General features: G+C 53.9%; 3 protein-coding genes across 3 annotated transcripts; all 3 read right to left on the bottom strand.

The window, feature by feature from the left end:
- Positions 1-270: 270 nt before the first annotated feature.
- Positions 271-3196, bottom strand: LOC147356395 (PRAME family member 15-like). Its single transcript, XM_086342464.1, has 3 exons — positions 2856-3196; positions 1812-2384; positions 271-984 (listed from the first exon to the last, which is right to left on the bottom strand). The coding sequence occupies exons 1-3, from the start codon at positions 3140-3142 to the stop codon at positions 411-413; spliced, it is 1434 nt and encodes a 477-aa protein (XP_086198590.1). The 5' UTR covers positions 3143-3196; the 3' UTR covers positions 271-410.
- A 2096-nt stretch (positions 3197-5292) lies between these two features.
- Positions 5293-8216, bottom strand: LOC147356394 (PRAME family member 15-like). Its single transcript, XM_086342461.1, has 3 exons — positions 7876-8216; positions 6834-7406; positions 5293-6006 (listed from the first exon to the last, which is right to left on the bottom strand). Exons 1-3 carry the CDS (start codon positions 8160-8162, stop codon positions 5433-5435), a joined length of 1434 nt encoding a protein of 477 aa, XP_086198587.1. The 5' UTR covers positions 8163-8216; the 3' UTR covers positions 5293-5432.
- Positions 8217-10304: 2088 nt separating this feature from the next.
- LOC147356393 (PRAME family member 15-like) lies at positions 10305-13229 on the bottom strand. Its single transcript, XM_086342460.1, has 3 exons — positions 12889-13229; positions 11846-12418; positions 10305-11018 (listed from the first exon to the last, which is right to left on the bottom strand). The coding sequence occupies exons 1-3, from the start codon at positions 13173-13175 to the stop codon at positions 10445-10447; spliced, it is 1434 nt and encodes a 477-aa protein (XP_086198586.1). The 5' UTR covers positions 13176-13229; the 3' UTR covers positions 10305-10444.
- Positions 13230-13476: the final 247 nt, after the last annotated feature.

Raw genomic sequence — 13476 nt, 5'->3', positions numbered from 1 at the left:
ATTCTAAGTCGTGAGTCCTTCCGTTTCTGCAAGTAAGTTCATTGGGGTCATTTCCTTTCGGATTCCACAAATGAGGGGTGTCACACGCGATTTCCCAACAATTTCTTGACAACTTTCTCCCCGGGAGTAACTCTAACACGTGGGTCTCCCACGTGGACCCACGCGGGTTCATATCAGATGCTAAAAACACGTGTACATGAATGTCCCATCCCCTCCCAGACTCTATAATTCCCCCCTGCCATCTTGCGCCACCGCCACGGCCCTCTGCCACCCTACTAACACGGTTCCTTTTCCCATTCGCGTTGAACAGATGTCCGAAACCCTGGGTCTGTGTTGCCTTCATGATGTCCCCCAGTTCTAGATTTCAGTTGCAAGGTGCACAGAAGAAAGCTTCTGATACAGGCCACCCCCTAGGCAGGGGCAGGACAGCTGTATACAATGGGCTCCATGTGATGGCATACATCCTCCCCACAGCGAGGACAGGGGCTGAGGCTTATCCAGATGATCCTGGGACGTCCCAAGTCTCTGAGAATCTCCAACAGCTGAGCCCGAAGCCGGGCAAGTCTCGCTTCCAGGAGAACACCCCGAGGTCTGTAAGTCTCCTGCGGGGCGGGATAACGCTCTTGCCTTAAACAGGGCAGCACAGCGGTGTGTCGCAGCAGCTTCTCCATGACGGCCGTGGACAGGAGGTTCCCACACAGGCTGACGGCCCTGAGCTGGGAGCAGCGGCTCAGGGCAGGCAGGAAGGCCTCCAGCTGGGAGTCCGTGATCCCACACGCGTCCAAGTCCACTTCCTGGAGGGTGGCTGCGACTTTCTCCAGCAGAACTTGGAGGAGCTCAGGCCGAAAGTCAGTCATGGGGACACCGCTGAGATCCAGGCTCTTGAGCTGACTGATGTCTGGGCTCTGGGACACGTGGGTCAAGTCTGATTCTGTAAGCCGGCACTTGGTTAGTGACAGGCTGTCCAAGGGGGACCTCAGGCACCTGGGGAGAAACCAAGCAATTAGTTCTTGGGAACCGGGTGCCAGGTTGCATACAGCTGATAGACAAAAGGTTGCTACAAAGACTGATATGAGTCTGACCATCCACTGAGGGTCAACATGCCGATTTGCCCCGTCTCATTCTAGTCTGAGGGCTCTCAGCCTCACTGTGGCACCGAATCCCTGCACAGTGTCTCAAAGACACTCTCTCCTCATCTATGGAGCGGAGTACCACGTGCTCCACTTCCTTCTGAGGACGAGTGAAGATCATGGCATCGCAAGAACATGCTGTGAGGAGAGCCATAGAGCACCTCCATCAAGTGTGGACATTGTTGAATATTAGCGTGAGAAGGAGATCGAAAAATGGTTTCGGGTAAGGCTTCCTTCAGCCCCAGGTGGAGCCCCAGATCCTACATCTCTGGCCAGGCCAGGCGCTAGGGAGACGTGCCTCAGGAACCAACTGTAGAGCACCACACCATCTCTTACAGACAGGGCCTTTACAACAGGGTTCACTGAGGGCACCGACCTGGGGAGCACAGAGCTTCTCTTCAGGGATGCTCTGATCTGATGTCGTTTCCCCACTTCAGCGTCCTGTTCGCTTCCCTATGTTTACCATGATAACATAGGTGCCTCCGAGTTAGGAGGAAATTACCGACTCTGGGAGGCCAACACCCCCAGATAATACTCCCTACCACCTCACGGGCCCCACTCGATCAGCTTCACCCCCTCCCTTGACTTGCGGGGTTGTGGGACACCACACCCCAGGACAGAGCACCGTGAGAGACGGTCCTTTGGACGTTCTAATGTTGCGTTTAAGGTTACCACACTCACCTGAGCATCTGGTCCAGGCAGCCTTCAAGGAAGGAAGGAGACTCCAGATGGAGGTCCCGGAGGTGGCCCAGCCTCCGGAACTGGGAGGTGATTTGCACAACGTGATCGTGCTCCTGCTTCTTGAAGGCAGACACGTGGACGTGGGAGAGATGGAGTCTCTGCAAGTTACTCATCTCACCCAGGAAAGGGGCGAGTGTGGCCAGGGTGGACAGACTCCAGGTGCAACTCACTTGCACCTCCTGGATACAGTCCAGCTGCACCATGCTCAGGACCGTCACGATCTTGTCCATTGGCATGGAGACGATCTTCAGCTTCTTGCAACATAGGTGGATGGAAGACTTTCTCTGCTCCACCCACCGAAGGAAGTAGGTGAGGAAGTTGTCCAGGGTCCTTTTCTTCAGGCACAGGTCTAGAAAAACCTTCAGTGGAGTCGAGGGCTGCCTCGTCATTGACCTGGGCTCAGCCACTGCTGCCATCCGTGAGCCTGAGCACCCATAACTGCTGGCTCCAGACCACATGCTCCAGAAGTTCTGGCCCGTCTTTCGTAAATCTAGCACCCGCAGTTTGCACCTCCTGGGAGAAGAAGGAAGAAGGAGATTGGTAATGATGTAGTACGATCCACACCGTCAGAAACAAACAAACAAACAGAAACCGAAAAAAAAAAAAACACAAAACCACAGCCTCCCATTGGGAAAACACACTGCCTACCTGTGCTGTAACTTAATCTTCCTGAGGTCACCAGCTGCCTTGCCCTCTTCCTTCTCTGCCTCACTTTCCTCCACCCCCCTTTGCCCTCTTTTCCTGCCTGACTGTCCACTCTAGTAAGTGTAAGCGTGATTGGGTGGGGGGAGCGGATATTCTAGAAGGCTCCCCTTCATTTAAGCCACCCTTCCGCTACCAGAAGGTATTTCTCATAGCCAACCAAGGCTTCTTCGTTGCTCTCTTGAGAACCCTCTGATCTATCCCGTTCCATCTACGTTCTCTCAGCCCAGCCGTCTTCCTTGGCACTGCCAGGATTTGACCAGGTTCCCATGACCGACTCACCTGGATCGAACCTTCTGGGCAAGCAGAACATCCAGTGCTTCCAGCACGGCTTGTAGGGGCCCCACATGAGGCAGGTCAATCAGGGCCCCCAGAGGCAGGCGGACAAAGGGCCAGGTTTGCACCATGGCTTTGAGGGTCTCAGTCCGATATCCGTCAAAGGCTTCCAGGAAGAGGGGCGGGAAGAGCTCCGTGGGCAGACTCTCCAGAGTAGAAACGTCCAGGTCTTCGGCCCTCAGCAAGTGCCTTCCCGCCAGGTCAAGGAGTCTGGGTGGGGTCGGGGCACTCATCCTGACTCTGCTCCAAGACGACTCCTGTGGAAGCTGCCAGAGATCAAGGGATCCGTTTTAGACAATGCAGGAGCACACCTTACACGGTCTCCCTTCCCTTCCATGCAAGCCACTCAGGGCCAAGGGCACTGCGCTAGCGGGGGTGCAAGTGAGGCTCGTAGCCGTAGGAACACTAGACAGGGCCCAGTGGGGGACAAAGTGCTATCTCTCTGCCCGCTTGGAACACGCGTCTCACTCGTACCGAGGAGCCAAACACGAATGCCGACTGTGTGCTCGATATGCATTTTAAACACCCTGCAAAGAAGGCAAATTCCAAACCGATGTGTTTCATGAATGACGTCTGCTCCCTAAAGACATTTAAAATGATTCCAGCTACATCACTGATGAAAATGTGATGAGATTCAGGTAAAACTACCTTGAGAGGCCAAATCAGACCCTGAAATGCGTTCTTGGGAAAGAAATGATTTTATTGAAAACTCTCCTTGCCATCCAGAGGCACACGCTACCCTTCACCATTAGCTCGCTTACCTTAAGCAAGGAAAGGACGTCCTCATCGGAGGCTAGTCACTTACTGCTCTGCTGTGGCTTGCAGGGCGCTCAGACGTCGACACTGCGGAGAACCCAGCTGTGACTCCAGAGCCAGAAAAGGACTTTGTATTCCCATCATCCCTCTGGCCCACTGCGAAGCCAATCAGAAACGGGCACCTGATCAGTCTATAGAGCTCTCATTGGATTGATCCCGCTTGGATCTTCACTTCTATCAGTCGATTCAGGGAGCAGAGGTTGATGGGGCGGCCGGGTAATGCAGGATCCTTTCTGCACTCACCATTCACTTCGCAAACGCTGACTGAATTCTACCATGAGAACTGAGATATAGACAGTCGTGCTTCCCTTGTGGCTCAGCTGGTAAAGCATCTGCCTGCCATGCCGGAGACCTGGGTTCCATCCCTGGGTTGGGAAGATCCCCCGGACAAGGGAATGGCAACCCACTGCAGTGTCCGTGCCTGGGGAATTCCATGCACAGAGGAGCCTGGTGGGCTAGAGTCCGTGGGGTTCCAAAGAGTCGGACATGACTGAGTGACTAAGCCAGGACACGCCCACACGCCAGCATGCCCTCACTTGCCCTAGTGCATGCCCCCGCCCTCCCATGCACACACACACGCACACGCACACACACACACACACACACACACACACACACACACACAAAGGAGATGTTCCACACAGAATAAAGAAACTCTGAGAATAGTCAGGTTTTGTACCATGGACAGCACGGTGCTGTTTTTCTCTTTTTGAGTAAGTGACCTGAGATCATCGAGGCCTGAACTGAACACAGAGTAATACGTCAGGGAGGACAGCAGTAGATTTTCCACGGGTCTTTCTTTATTTCATTTGATTAATTTTTTTGGTGTAGATTTGCTTCTTAAGGTCCTATAATTTTCTTGCTATACCACATCATCAATAAGTGATATCTGTGCATGTATCCACTCTCATTTTAGATTTCCTTCCTCTTTGGTAACCTGGAGCATCTTCTTATTCTTGACAAGTTCTCTGCTTCAAAAACTTGTTTGTTTAACAGCGAAAGCATTCTGTGTTGGGACGTAGCCACTTAACAGGGTTGCCATAGTTTCAGGTGAAGGGCCAAGGGATTCAGTACAGATAACCCACGTACCCATTCTCCCCAGGTCAGCCCTCCAATCCGGGCCGGCACAACTTTGAGCAGAGCTCCATGAGCGATAGGATAGGTTCCCGGTGGTTATCCAGTCCAAACACAGTGGTGTGTACACGACTTCCCTCAAGGCCCAACCATCCCTCCCACACACCCACGCCCCGCTCCTCCCCCCACCCACCCCACACACACACACAAACCAGGAGTTCATATTCTAAGTCGTGAGTCCTTCCGTTTCTGCAAGTAAGTTCATTGGGGTCATTTCCTTTCGGATTCCACAAATGAGGGGTGTCACACGCGATTTCCCAACAATTTCTTGACAACTTTCTCCCCGGGAGTAACTCTAACACGTGGGTCTCCCACGTGGACCCACGCGGGTTCATATCAGATGCTAAAAACACGTGTACATGAATGTCCCATCCCCTCCCAGACTCTATAATTCCCCCCTGCCATCTTGCGCCACCGCCACGGCCCTCTGCCACCCTACTAACACGGTTCCTTTTCCCATTCGCGTTGAACAGATGTCCGAAACCCTGGGTCTGTGTTGCCTTCATGATGTCCCCCAGTTCTAGATTTCAGTTGCAAGGTGCACAGAAGAAAGCTTCTGATACAGGCCACCCCCTAGGCAGGGGCAGGACAGCTGTATACAATGGGCTCCATGTGATGGCATACATCCTCCCCACAGCGAGGACAGGGGCTGAGGCTTATCCAGATGATCCTGGGACGTCCCAAGTCTCTGAGAATCTCCAACAGCTGAGCCCGAAGCCGGGCAAGTCTCGCTTCCAGGAGAACACCCCGAGGTCTGTAAGTCTCCTGCGGGGCGGGATAACGCTCTTGCCTTAAACAGGGCAGCACAGCGGTGTGTCGCAGCAGCTTCTCCATGACGGCCGTGGACAGGAGGTTCCCACACAGGCTGACGGCCCTGAGCTGGGAGCAGCGGCTCAGGGCAGGCAGGAAGGCCTCCAGCTGGGAGTCCGTGATCCCACACGCGTCCAAGTCCACTTCCTGGAGGGTGGCTGCGACTTTCTCCAGCAGAACTTGGAGGAGCTCAGGCCGAAAGTCAGTCATGGGGACACCGCTGAGATCCAGGCTCTTGAGCTGACTGATGTCTGGGCTCTGGGACACGTGGGTCAAGTCTGATTCTGTAAGCCGGCACTTGGTTAGTGACAGGCTGTCCAAGGGGGACCTCAGGCACCTGGGGAGAAACCAAGCAATTAGTTCTTGGGAACCGGGTGCCAGGTTGCATACAGCTGATAGACAAAAGGTTGCTACAAAGACTGATATGAGTCTGACCATCCACTGAGGGTCAACATGCCGATTTGCCCCGTCTCATTCTAGTCTGAGGGCTCTCAGCCTCACTGTGGCACCGAATCCCTGCACAGTGTCTCAAAGACACTCTCTCCTCATCTATGGAGCGGAGTACCACGTGCTCCACTTCCTTCTGAGGACGAGTGAAGATCATGGCATCGCAAGAACATGCTGTGAGGAGAGCCATAGAGCACCTCCATCAAGTGTGGACATTGTTGAATATTAGCGTGAGAAGGAGATCGAAAAATGGTTTCGGGTAAGGCTTCCTTCAGCCCCAGGTGGAGCCCCAGATCCTACATCTCTGGCCAGGCCAGGCGCTAGGGAGACGTGCCTCAGGAACCAACTGTAGAGCACCACACCATCTCTTACAGACAGGGCCTTTACAACAGGGTTCACTGAGGGCACCGACCTGGGGAGCACAGAGCTTCTCTTCAGGGATGCTCTGATCTGATGTCGTTTCCCCACTTCAGCGTCCTGTTCGCTTCCCTATGTTTACCATGATAACATAGGTGCCTCCGAGTTAGGAGGAAATTACCGACTCTGGGAGGCCAACACCCCCAGATAATACTCCCTACCACCTCACGGGCCCCACTCGATCAGCTTCACCCCCTCCCTTGACTTGCGGGGTTGTGGGACACCACACCCCAGGACAGAGCACCGTGAGAGACGGTCCTTTGGACGTTCTAATGTTGCGTTTAAGGTTACCACACTCACCTGAGCATCTGGTCCAGGCAGCCTTCAAGGAAGGAAGGAGACTCCAGATGGAGGTCCCGGAGGTGGCCCAGCCTCCGGAACTGGGAGGTGATTTGCACAACGTGATCGTGCTCCTGCTTCTTGAAGGCAGACACGTGGACGTGGGAGAGATGGAGTCTCTGCAAGTTACTCATCTCACCCAGGAAAGGGGCGAGTGTGGCCAGGGTGGACAGACTCCAGGTGCAACTCACTTGCACCTCCTGGATACAGTCCAGCGGCACCATGCTCAGGACCGTCACGATCTTGTCCATTGGCATGGAGACGATCTTCAGCTTCTTGCAACATAGGTGGATGGAAGACTTTCTCTGCTCCACCCACCGAAGGAAGTAGGTGAGGAAGTTGTCCAGGGTCCTTTTCTTCAGGCACAGGTCTAGAAAAACCTTCAGTGGAGTCGAGGGCTGCCTCGTCATTGACCTGGGCTCAGCCACTGCTGCCATCCGTGAGCCTGAGCACCCATAACTGCTGGCTCCAGACCACATGCTCCAGAAGTTCTGGCCCGTCTTTCGTAAATCTAGCACCCGCAGTTTGCACCTCCTGGGAGAAGAAGGAAGAAGGAGATTGGTAATGATGTAGTACGATCCACACCGTCAGAAACAAACAAACAAACAGAAACCGAAAAAAAAAAACACAAAACCACAGCCTCCCATTGGGAAAACACACTGCCTACCTGTGCTGTAACTTAATCTTCCTGAGGTCACCAGCTGCCTTGCCCTCTTCCTTCTCTGCCTCACTTTCCTCCACCCCCCTTTGCCCTCTTTTCCTGCCTGATTGTCCACTCTAGTAAGTCCAAGCGTGATTGGGTGGGGGGAGCGGATATTCTAGAAGGCTCCCCTTCATTTAAGCCACCCTTCCGCTACCAGAAGGTATTTCTCATAGCCAACCAAGGCTTCTTCGTTGCTCTCTTGAGAACCCTCTGATCTATCCCGTTCCATCTACGTTCTCTCAGCCCAGCCGTCTTCCTTGGCACTGCCAGGATTTGACCAGGTTCCCATGACCGACTCACCTGGATCGAACCTTCTGGGCAAGCAGAACATCCAGTGCTTCCAGCACGGCTTGTAGGGGCCCCACATGAGGCAGGTCAATCAGGGACCCCAGAGGCAGGCGGACAAAGGGCCAGGTTTGCACCATGGCTTTGAGGGTCTCAGTCCGATATCCGTCAAAGGCTTCCAGGAAGAGGGGCGGGAAGAGCTCCGTGGGCAGACTCTCCAGAGTAGAAACGTCCAGGTCTTCGGCCCTCAGCAAGTGCCTTCCCGCCAGGTCAAGGAGTCTGGGTGGGGTCGGGGCACTCATCCTGACTCTGCTCCAAGACGACTCCTGTGGAAGCTGCCAGAGATCAAGGGATCCGTTTTAGACAATGCAGGAGCACACCTTACACGGTCTCCCTTCCCTTCCATGCAAGCCACTCAGGGCCAAGGGCACTGCGCTAGCGGGGGTGCAAGTGAGGCTCGTAGCCGTAGGAACACTAGACAGGGCCCAGTGGGGGACAAAGTGCTATCTCTCTGCCCGCTTGGAACACGCGTCTCACTCGTACCGAGGAGCCAAACACGAATGCCGACTGTGTGCTCGATATGCATTTTAAACACCCTGCAAAGAAGGCAAATTCCAAACCGATGTGTTTCATGAATGACGTCTGCTCCCTAAAGACATTTAAAATGATTCCAGCTACATCACTGATGAAAATGTGATGAGATTCAGGTAAAACTACCTTGAGAGGCCAAATCAGACCCTGAAATGCGTTCTTGGGAAAGAAATGATTTTATTGAAAACTCTCCTTGCCATCCAGAGGCACACGCTACCCTTCACCATTAGCTCGCTTACCTTAAGCAAGGAAAGGACGTCCTCATCGGAGGCTAGTCACTTACTGCTCTGCTGTGGCTTGCAGGGCGCTCAGACGTCGACACTGCGGAGAACCCAGCTGTGACTCCAGAGCCAGAAAAGGACTTTGTATTCCCATCATCCCTCTGGCCCACTGCGAAGCCAATCAGAAACGGGCACCTGATCAGTCTATAGAGCTCTCATTGGATTGATCCCGCTTGGATCTTCACTTCTATCAGTCGATTCAGGGAGCAGAGGTTGATGGGGCGGCCGGGTAATGCAGGATCCTTTCTGCACTCACCATTCACTTCGCAAACGCTGACTGAATTCTACCATGAGAACTGAGATATAGACAGTCGTGCTTCCCTTGTGGCTCAGCTGGTAAAGCATCTGCCTGCCATGCCGGAGACCTGGGTTCCATCCCTGGGTTGGGAAGATCCCCCGGACAAGGGAATGGCAACCCACTGCAGTGTCCGTGCCTGGGGAATTCCATGCACAGAGGAGCCTGGTGGGCTAGAGTCCGTGGGGTTCCAAAGAGTCGGACATGACTGAGTGACTAAGCCAGGACACGCCCACACGCCAGCATGCCCTCACTTGCCCTAGTGCATGCCCCCGCCCTCCCATGCACACACATACACACACACACACACACACACACACACACACACACACACAAAGGAGATGTTCCACACAGAATAAAGAAACTCTGAGAATAGTCAGGTTTTGTACCATGGACAGCACAGTGCTGTTTTTCTCTTTTTGAGTAAGTGACCTGAGATCATCGAGGCCTGAACTGAACACAGAGTAATACGTCAGGGAGGACAGCAGTAGATTTTCCACGGGTCTTTCTTTATTTCATTTGATTAATTTTTTTGGTGTAGATTTGCTTCTTAAGGTCCTATAATTTTCTTGCTATACCACATCATCAATAAGTGATATCTGTGCATGTATCCACTCTCATTTTAGATTTCCTTCCTCTTTGGTAACCTGGAGCATCTTCTTATTCTTGACAAGTTCTCTGCTTCAAAAACTTGTTTGTTTAACAGCGAAAGCATTCTGTGTTGGGACGTAGCCACTTAACAGGGTTGCCATAGTTTCAGGTGAAGGGCCAAGGGATTCAGTACAGATAACCCACGTACCCATTCTCCCCAGGTCAGCCCTCCAATCCGGGCCGGCACAACTTTGAGCAGAGCTCCATGAGCGATAGGATAGGTTCCCGGTGGTTATCCAGTCCAAACACAGTGGTGTGTACACGACTTCCCTCAAGGCCCAACCATCCCTCCCACACACCCACGCCCCGCTCCTCCCCCCGCCCACCCCACACACACACACAAACCAGGAGTTCATATTCTAAGTCGTGAGTCCTTCCGTTTCTGCAAGTAAGTTCATTGGGGTCATTTCCTTTCGGATTCCACAAATGAGGGGTGTCACACGCGATTTCCCAACAATTTCTTGACAACTTTCTCCCCGGGAGTAACTCTAACACGTGGGTCTCCCACGTGGACCCACGCGGGTTCATATCAGATGCTAAAAACACGTGTACATGAATGTCCCATCCCCTCCCAGACTCTATAATTCCCCCCTGCCATCTTGCGCCACCGCCACGGCCCTCTGCCACCCTACTAACACGGTTCCTTTTCCCATTCGCGTTGAACAGATGTCCGAAACCCTGGGTCTGTGTTGCCTTCATGATGTCCCCCAGTTCTAGATTTCAGTTGCAAGGTGCACAGAAGAAAGCTTCTGATACAGGCCACCCCCTAGGCAGGGGCAGGACAGCTGTATACAATGGGCTCCATGTGATGGCATACATCCTCCCCACAGCGAGGACAGGGGCTGAGGCTTATCCAGATGATCCTGGGACGTCCCAAGTCTCTGAGAATCTCCAACAGCTGAGCCCGAAGCCGGGCAAGTCTCGCTTCCAGGAGAACACCCCGAGGTCTGTAAGTCTCCTGAGGGGCGGGATAACGCTCTTGCCTTAAACAGGGCAGCACAGCGGTGTGTCGCAGCAGCTTCTCCATGACGGCCGTGGACAGGAGGTTCCCACACAGGCTGACGGCCCTGAGCTGGGAGCAGCGGCTCAGGGCAGGCAGGAAGGCCTCCAGCTGGGAGTCCGTGATCCCACACGCGTCCAAGTCCACTTCCTGGAGGGTGGCTGCGACTTTCTCCAGCAGAACTTGGAGGAGCTCAGGCCGAAAGTCAGTCATGGGGACACCGCTGAGATCCAGGCTCTTGAGCTGACTGATGTCTGGGCTCTGGGACACGTGGGTCAAGTCTGATTCTGTAAGCCGGCACTTGGTTAGTGACAGGCTGTCCAAGGGGGACCTCAGGCACCTGGGGAGAAACCAAGCAATTAGTTCTTGGGAACCGGGTGCCAGGTTGCATACAGCTGATAGACAAAAGGTTGCTACAAAGACTGATATGAGTCTGACCATCCACTGAGGGTCAACATGCCGATTTGCCCCGTCTCATTCTAGTCTGAGGGCTCTCAGCCTCACTGTGGCACCGAATCCCTGCACAGTGTCTCAAAGACACTCTCTCCTCATCTATGGAGCGGAGTACCACGTGCTCCACTTCCTTCTGAGGACGAGTGAAGATCATGGCATCGCAAGAACATGCTGTGAGGAGAGCCATAGAGCACCTCCATCAAGTGTGGACATTGTTGAATATTAGCGTGAGAAGGAGATCGAAAAATGGTTTCGGGTAAGGCTTCCTTCAGCCCCAGGTGGAGCCCCAGATCCTACATCTCTGGCCAGGCCAGGCGCTAGGGAGACGTGCCTCAGGAACCAACTGTAGAGCACCACACCATCTCTTACAGACAGGGCCTTTACAACAGGGTTCACTGAGGGCACCGACCTGGGGAGCACAGAGCTTCTCTTCAGGGATGCTCTGATCTGATGTCGTTTCCCCACTTCAGCGTCCTGTTCGCTTCCCTATGTTTACCATGATAACATAGGTGCCTCCGAGTTAGGAGGAAATTACCGACTCTGGGAGGCCAACACCCCCAGATAATACTCCCTACCACCTCACGGGCCCCACTCGATCAGCTTCACCCCCTCCCTTGACTTGCGGGGTTGTGGGACACCACACCCCAGGACAGAGCACCGTGAGAGACGGTCCTTTGGACGTTCTAATGTTGCGTTTAAGGTTACCACACTCACCTGAGCATCTGGTCCAGGCAGCCTTCAAGGAAGGAAGGAGACTCCAGATGGAGGTCCCGGAGGTGGCCCAGCCTCCGGAACTGGGAGGTGATTTGCACAACGTGATCGTGCTCCTGCTTCTTGAAGGCAGACACGTGGACGTGGGAGAGATGGAGTCTCTGCAAGTTACTCATCTCACCCAGGAAAGGGGCGAGTGTGGCCAGGGTGGACAGACTCCAGGTGCAACTCACTTGCACCTCCTGGATACAGTCCAGCTGCACCATGCTCAGGACCGTCACGATCTTGTCCATTGGCATGGAGACGATCTTCAGCTTCTTGCAACATAGGTGGATGGAAGACTTTCTCTGCTCCACCCACCGAAGGAAGTAGGTGAGGAAGTTGTCCAGGGTCCTTTTCTTCAGGCACAGGTCTAGAAAAACCTTCAGTGGAGTCGAGGGCTGCCTCGTCATTGACCTGGGCTCAGCCACTGCTGCCATCCGTGAGCCTGAGCACCCATAACTGCTGGCTCCAGACCACATGCTCCAGAAGTTCTGGCCCGTCTTTCGTAAATCTAGCACCCGCAGTTTGCACCTCCTGGGAGAAGAAGGAAGAAGGAGATTGGTAATGATGTAGTACGATCCACACCGTCAGAAACAAACAAACAAACAGAAACCGAAAAAAAAAAAACACAAAACCACAGCCTCCCATTGGGAAAACACACTGCCTACCTGTGCTGTAACTTAATCTTCCTGAGGTCACCAGCTGCCTTGCCCTCTTCCTTCTCTGCCTCACTTTCCTCCACCCCCCTTTGCCCTCTTTTCCTGCCTGATTGTCCACTCTAGTAAGTCCAAGCGTGATTGGGTGGGGGGAGCGGATATTCTAGAAGGCTCCCCTTCATTTAAGCCACCCTTCCGCTACCAGAAGGTATTTCTCATAGCCAACCAAGGCTTCTTCGTTGCTCTCTTGAGAACCCTCTGATCTATCCCGTTCCATCTACGTTCTCTCAGCCCAGCCGTCTTCCTTGGCACTGCCAGGATTTGACCAGGTTCCCATGACCGACTCACCTGGATCGAACCTTCTGGGCAAGCAGAACATCCAGTGCTTCCAGCACGGCTTGTAGGGGCCCCACATGAGGCAGGTCAATCAGGGCCCCCAGAGGCAGGCGGACAAAGGGCCAGGTTTGCACCATGGCTTTGAGGGTCTCAGTCCGATATCCGTCAAAGGCTTCCAGGAAGAGGGGCGGGAAGAGCTCCGTGGGCAGACTCTCCAGAGTAGAAACGTCCAGGTCTTCGGCCCTCAGCAAGTGCCTTCCCGCCAGGTCAAGGAGTCTGGGTGGGGTCGGGGCACTCATCCTGACTCTGCTCCAAGACGACTCCTGTGGAAGCTGCCAGAGATCAAGGGATCCGTTTTAGACAATGCAGGAGCACACCTTACACGGTCTCCCTTCCCTTCCATGCAAGCCACTCAGGGCCAAGGGCACTGCGCTAGCGGGGGTGCAAGTGAGGCTCGTAGCCGTAGGAACACTAGACAGGGCCCAGTGGGGGACAAAGTGCTATCTCTCTGCCCGCTTGGAACACGCGTCTCACTCGTACCGAGGAGCCAAACACGAATGCCGACTGTGTGCTCGATATGCATTTTAAACACCCTGCAAA

The sequence above is a fragment of the Bos grunniens genome, chromosome 16, assembly GCF_055505025.1.
Source record: "Bos grunniens cultivar Pamir isolate PY7600 chromosome 16, Bosgru_T2T1.0, whole genome shotgun sequence".
In the NCBI taxonomy this organism is placed as follows: domain Eukaryota; kingdom Metazoa; phylum Chordata; class Mammalia; order Artiodactyla; family Bovidae; genus Bos; species Bos grunniens.
This window is presented reverse-complemented; position numbering and strand designations above follow the sequence as displayed.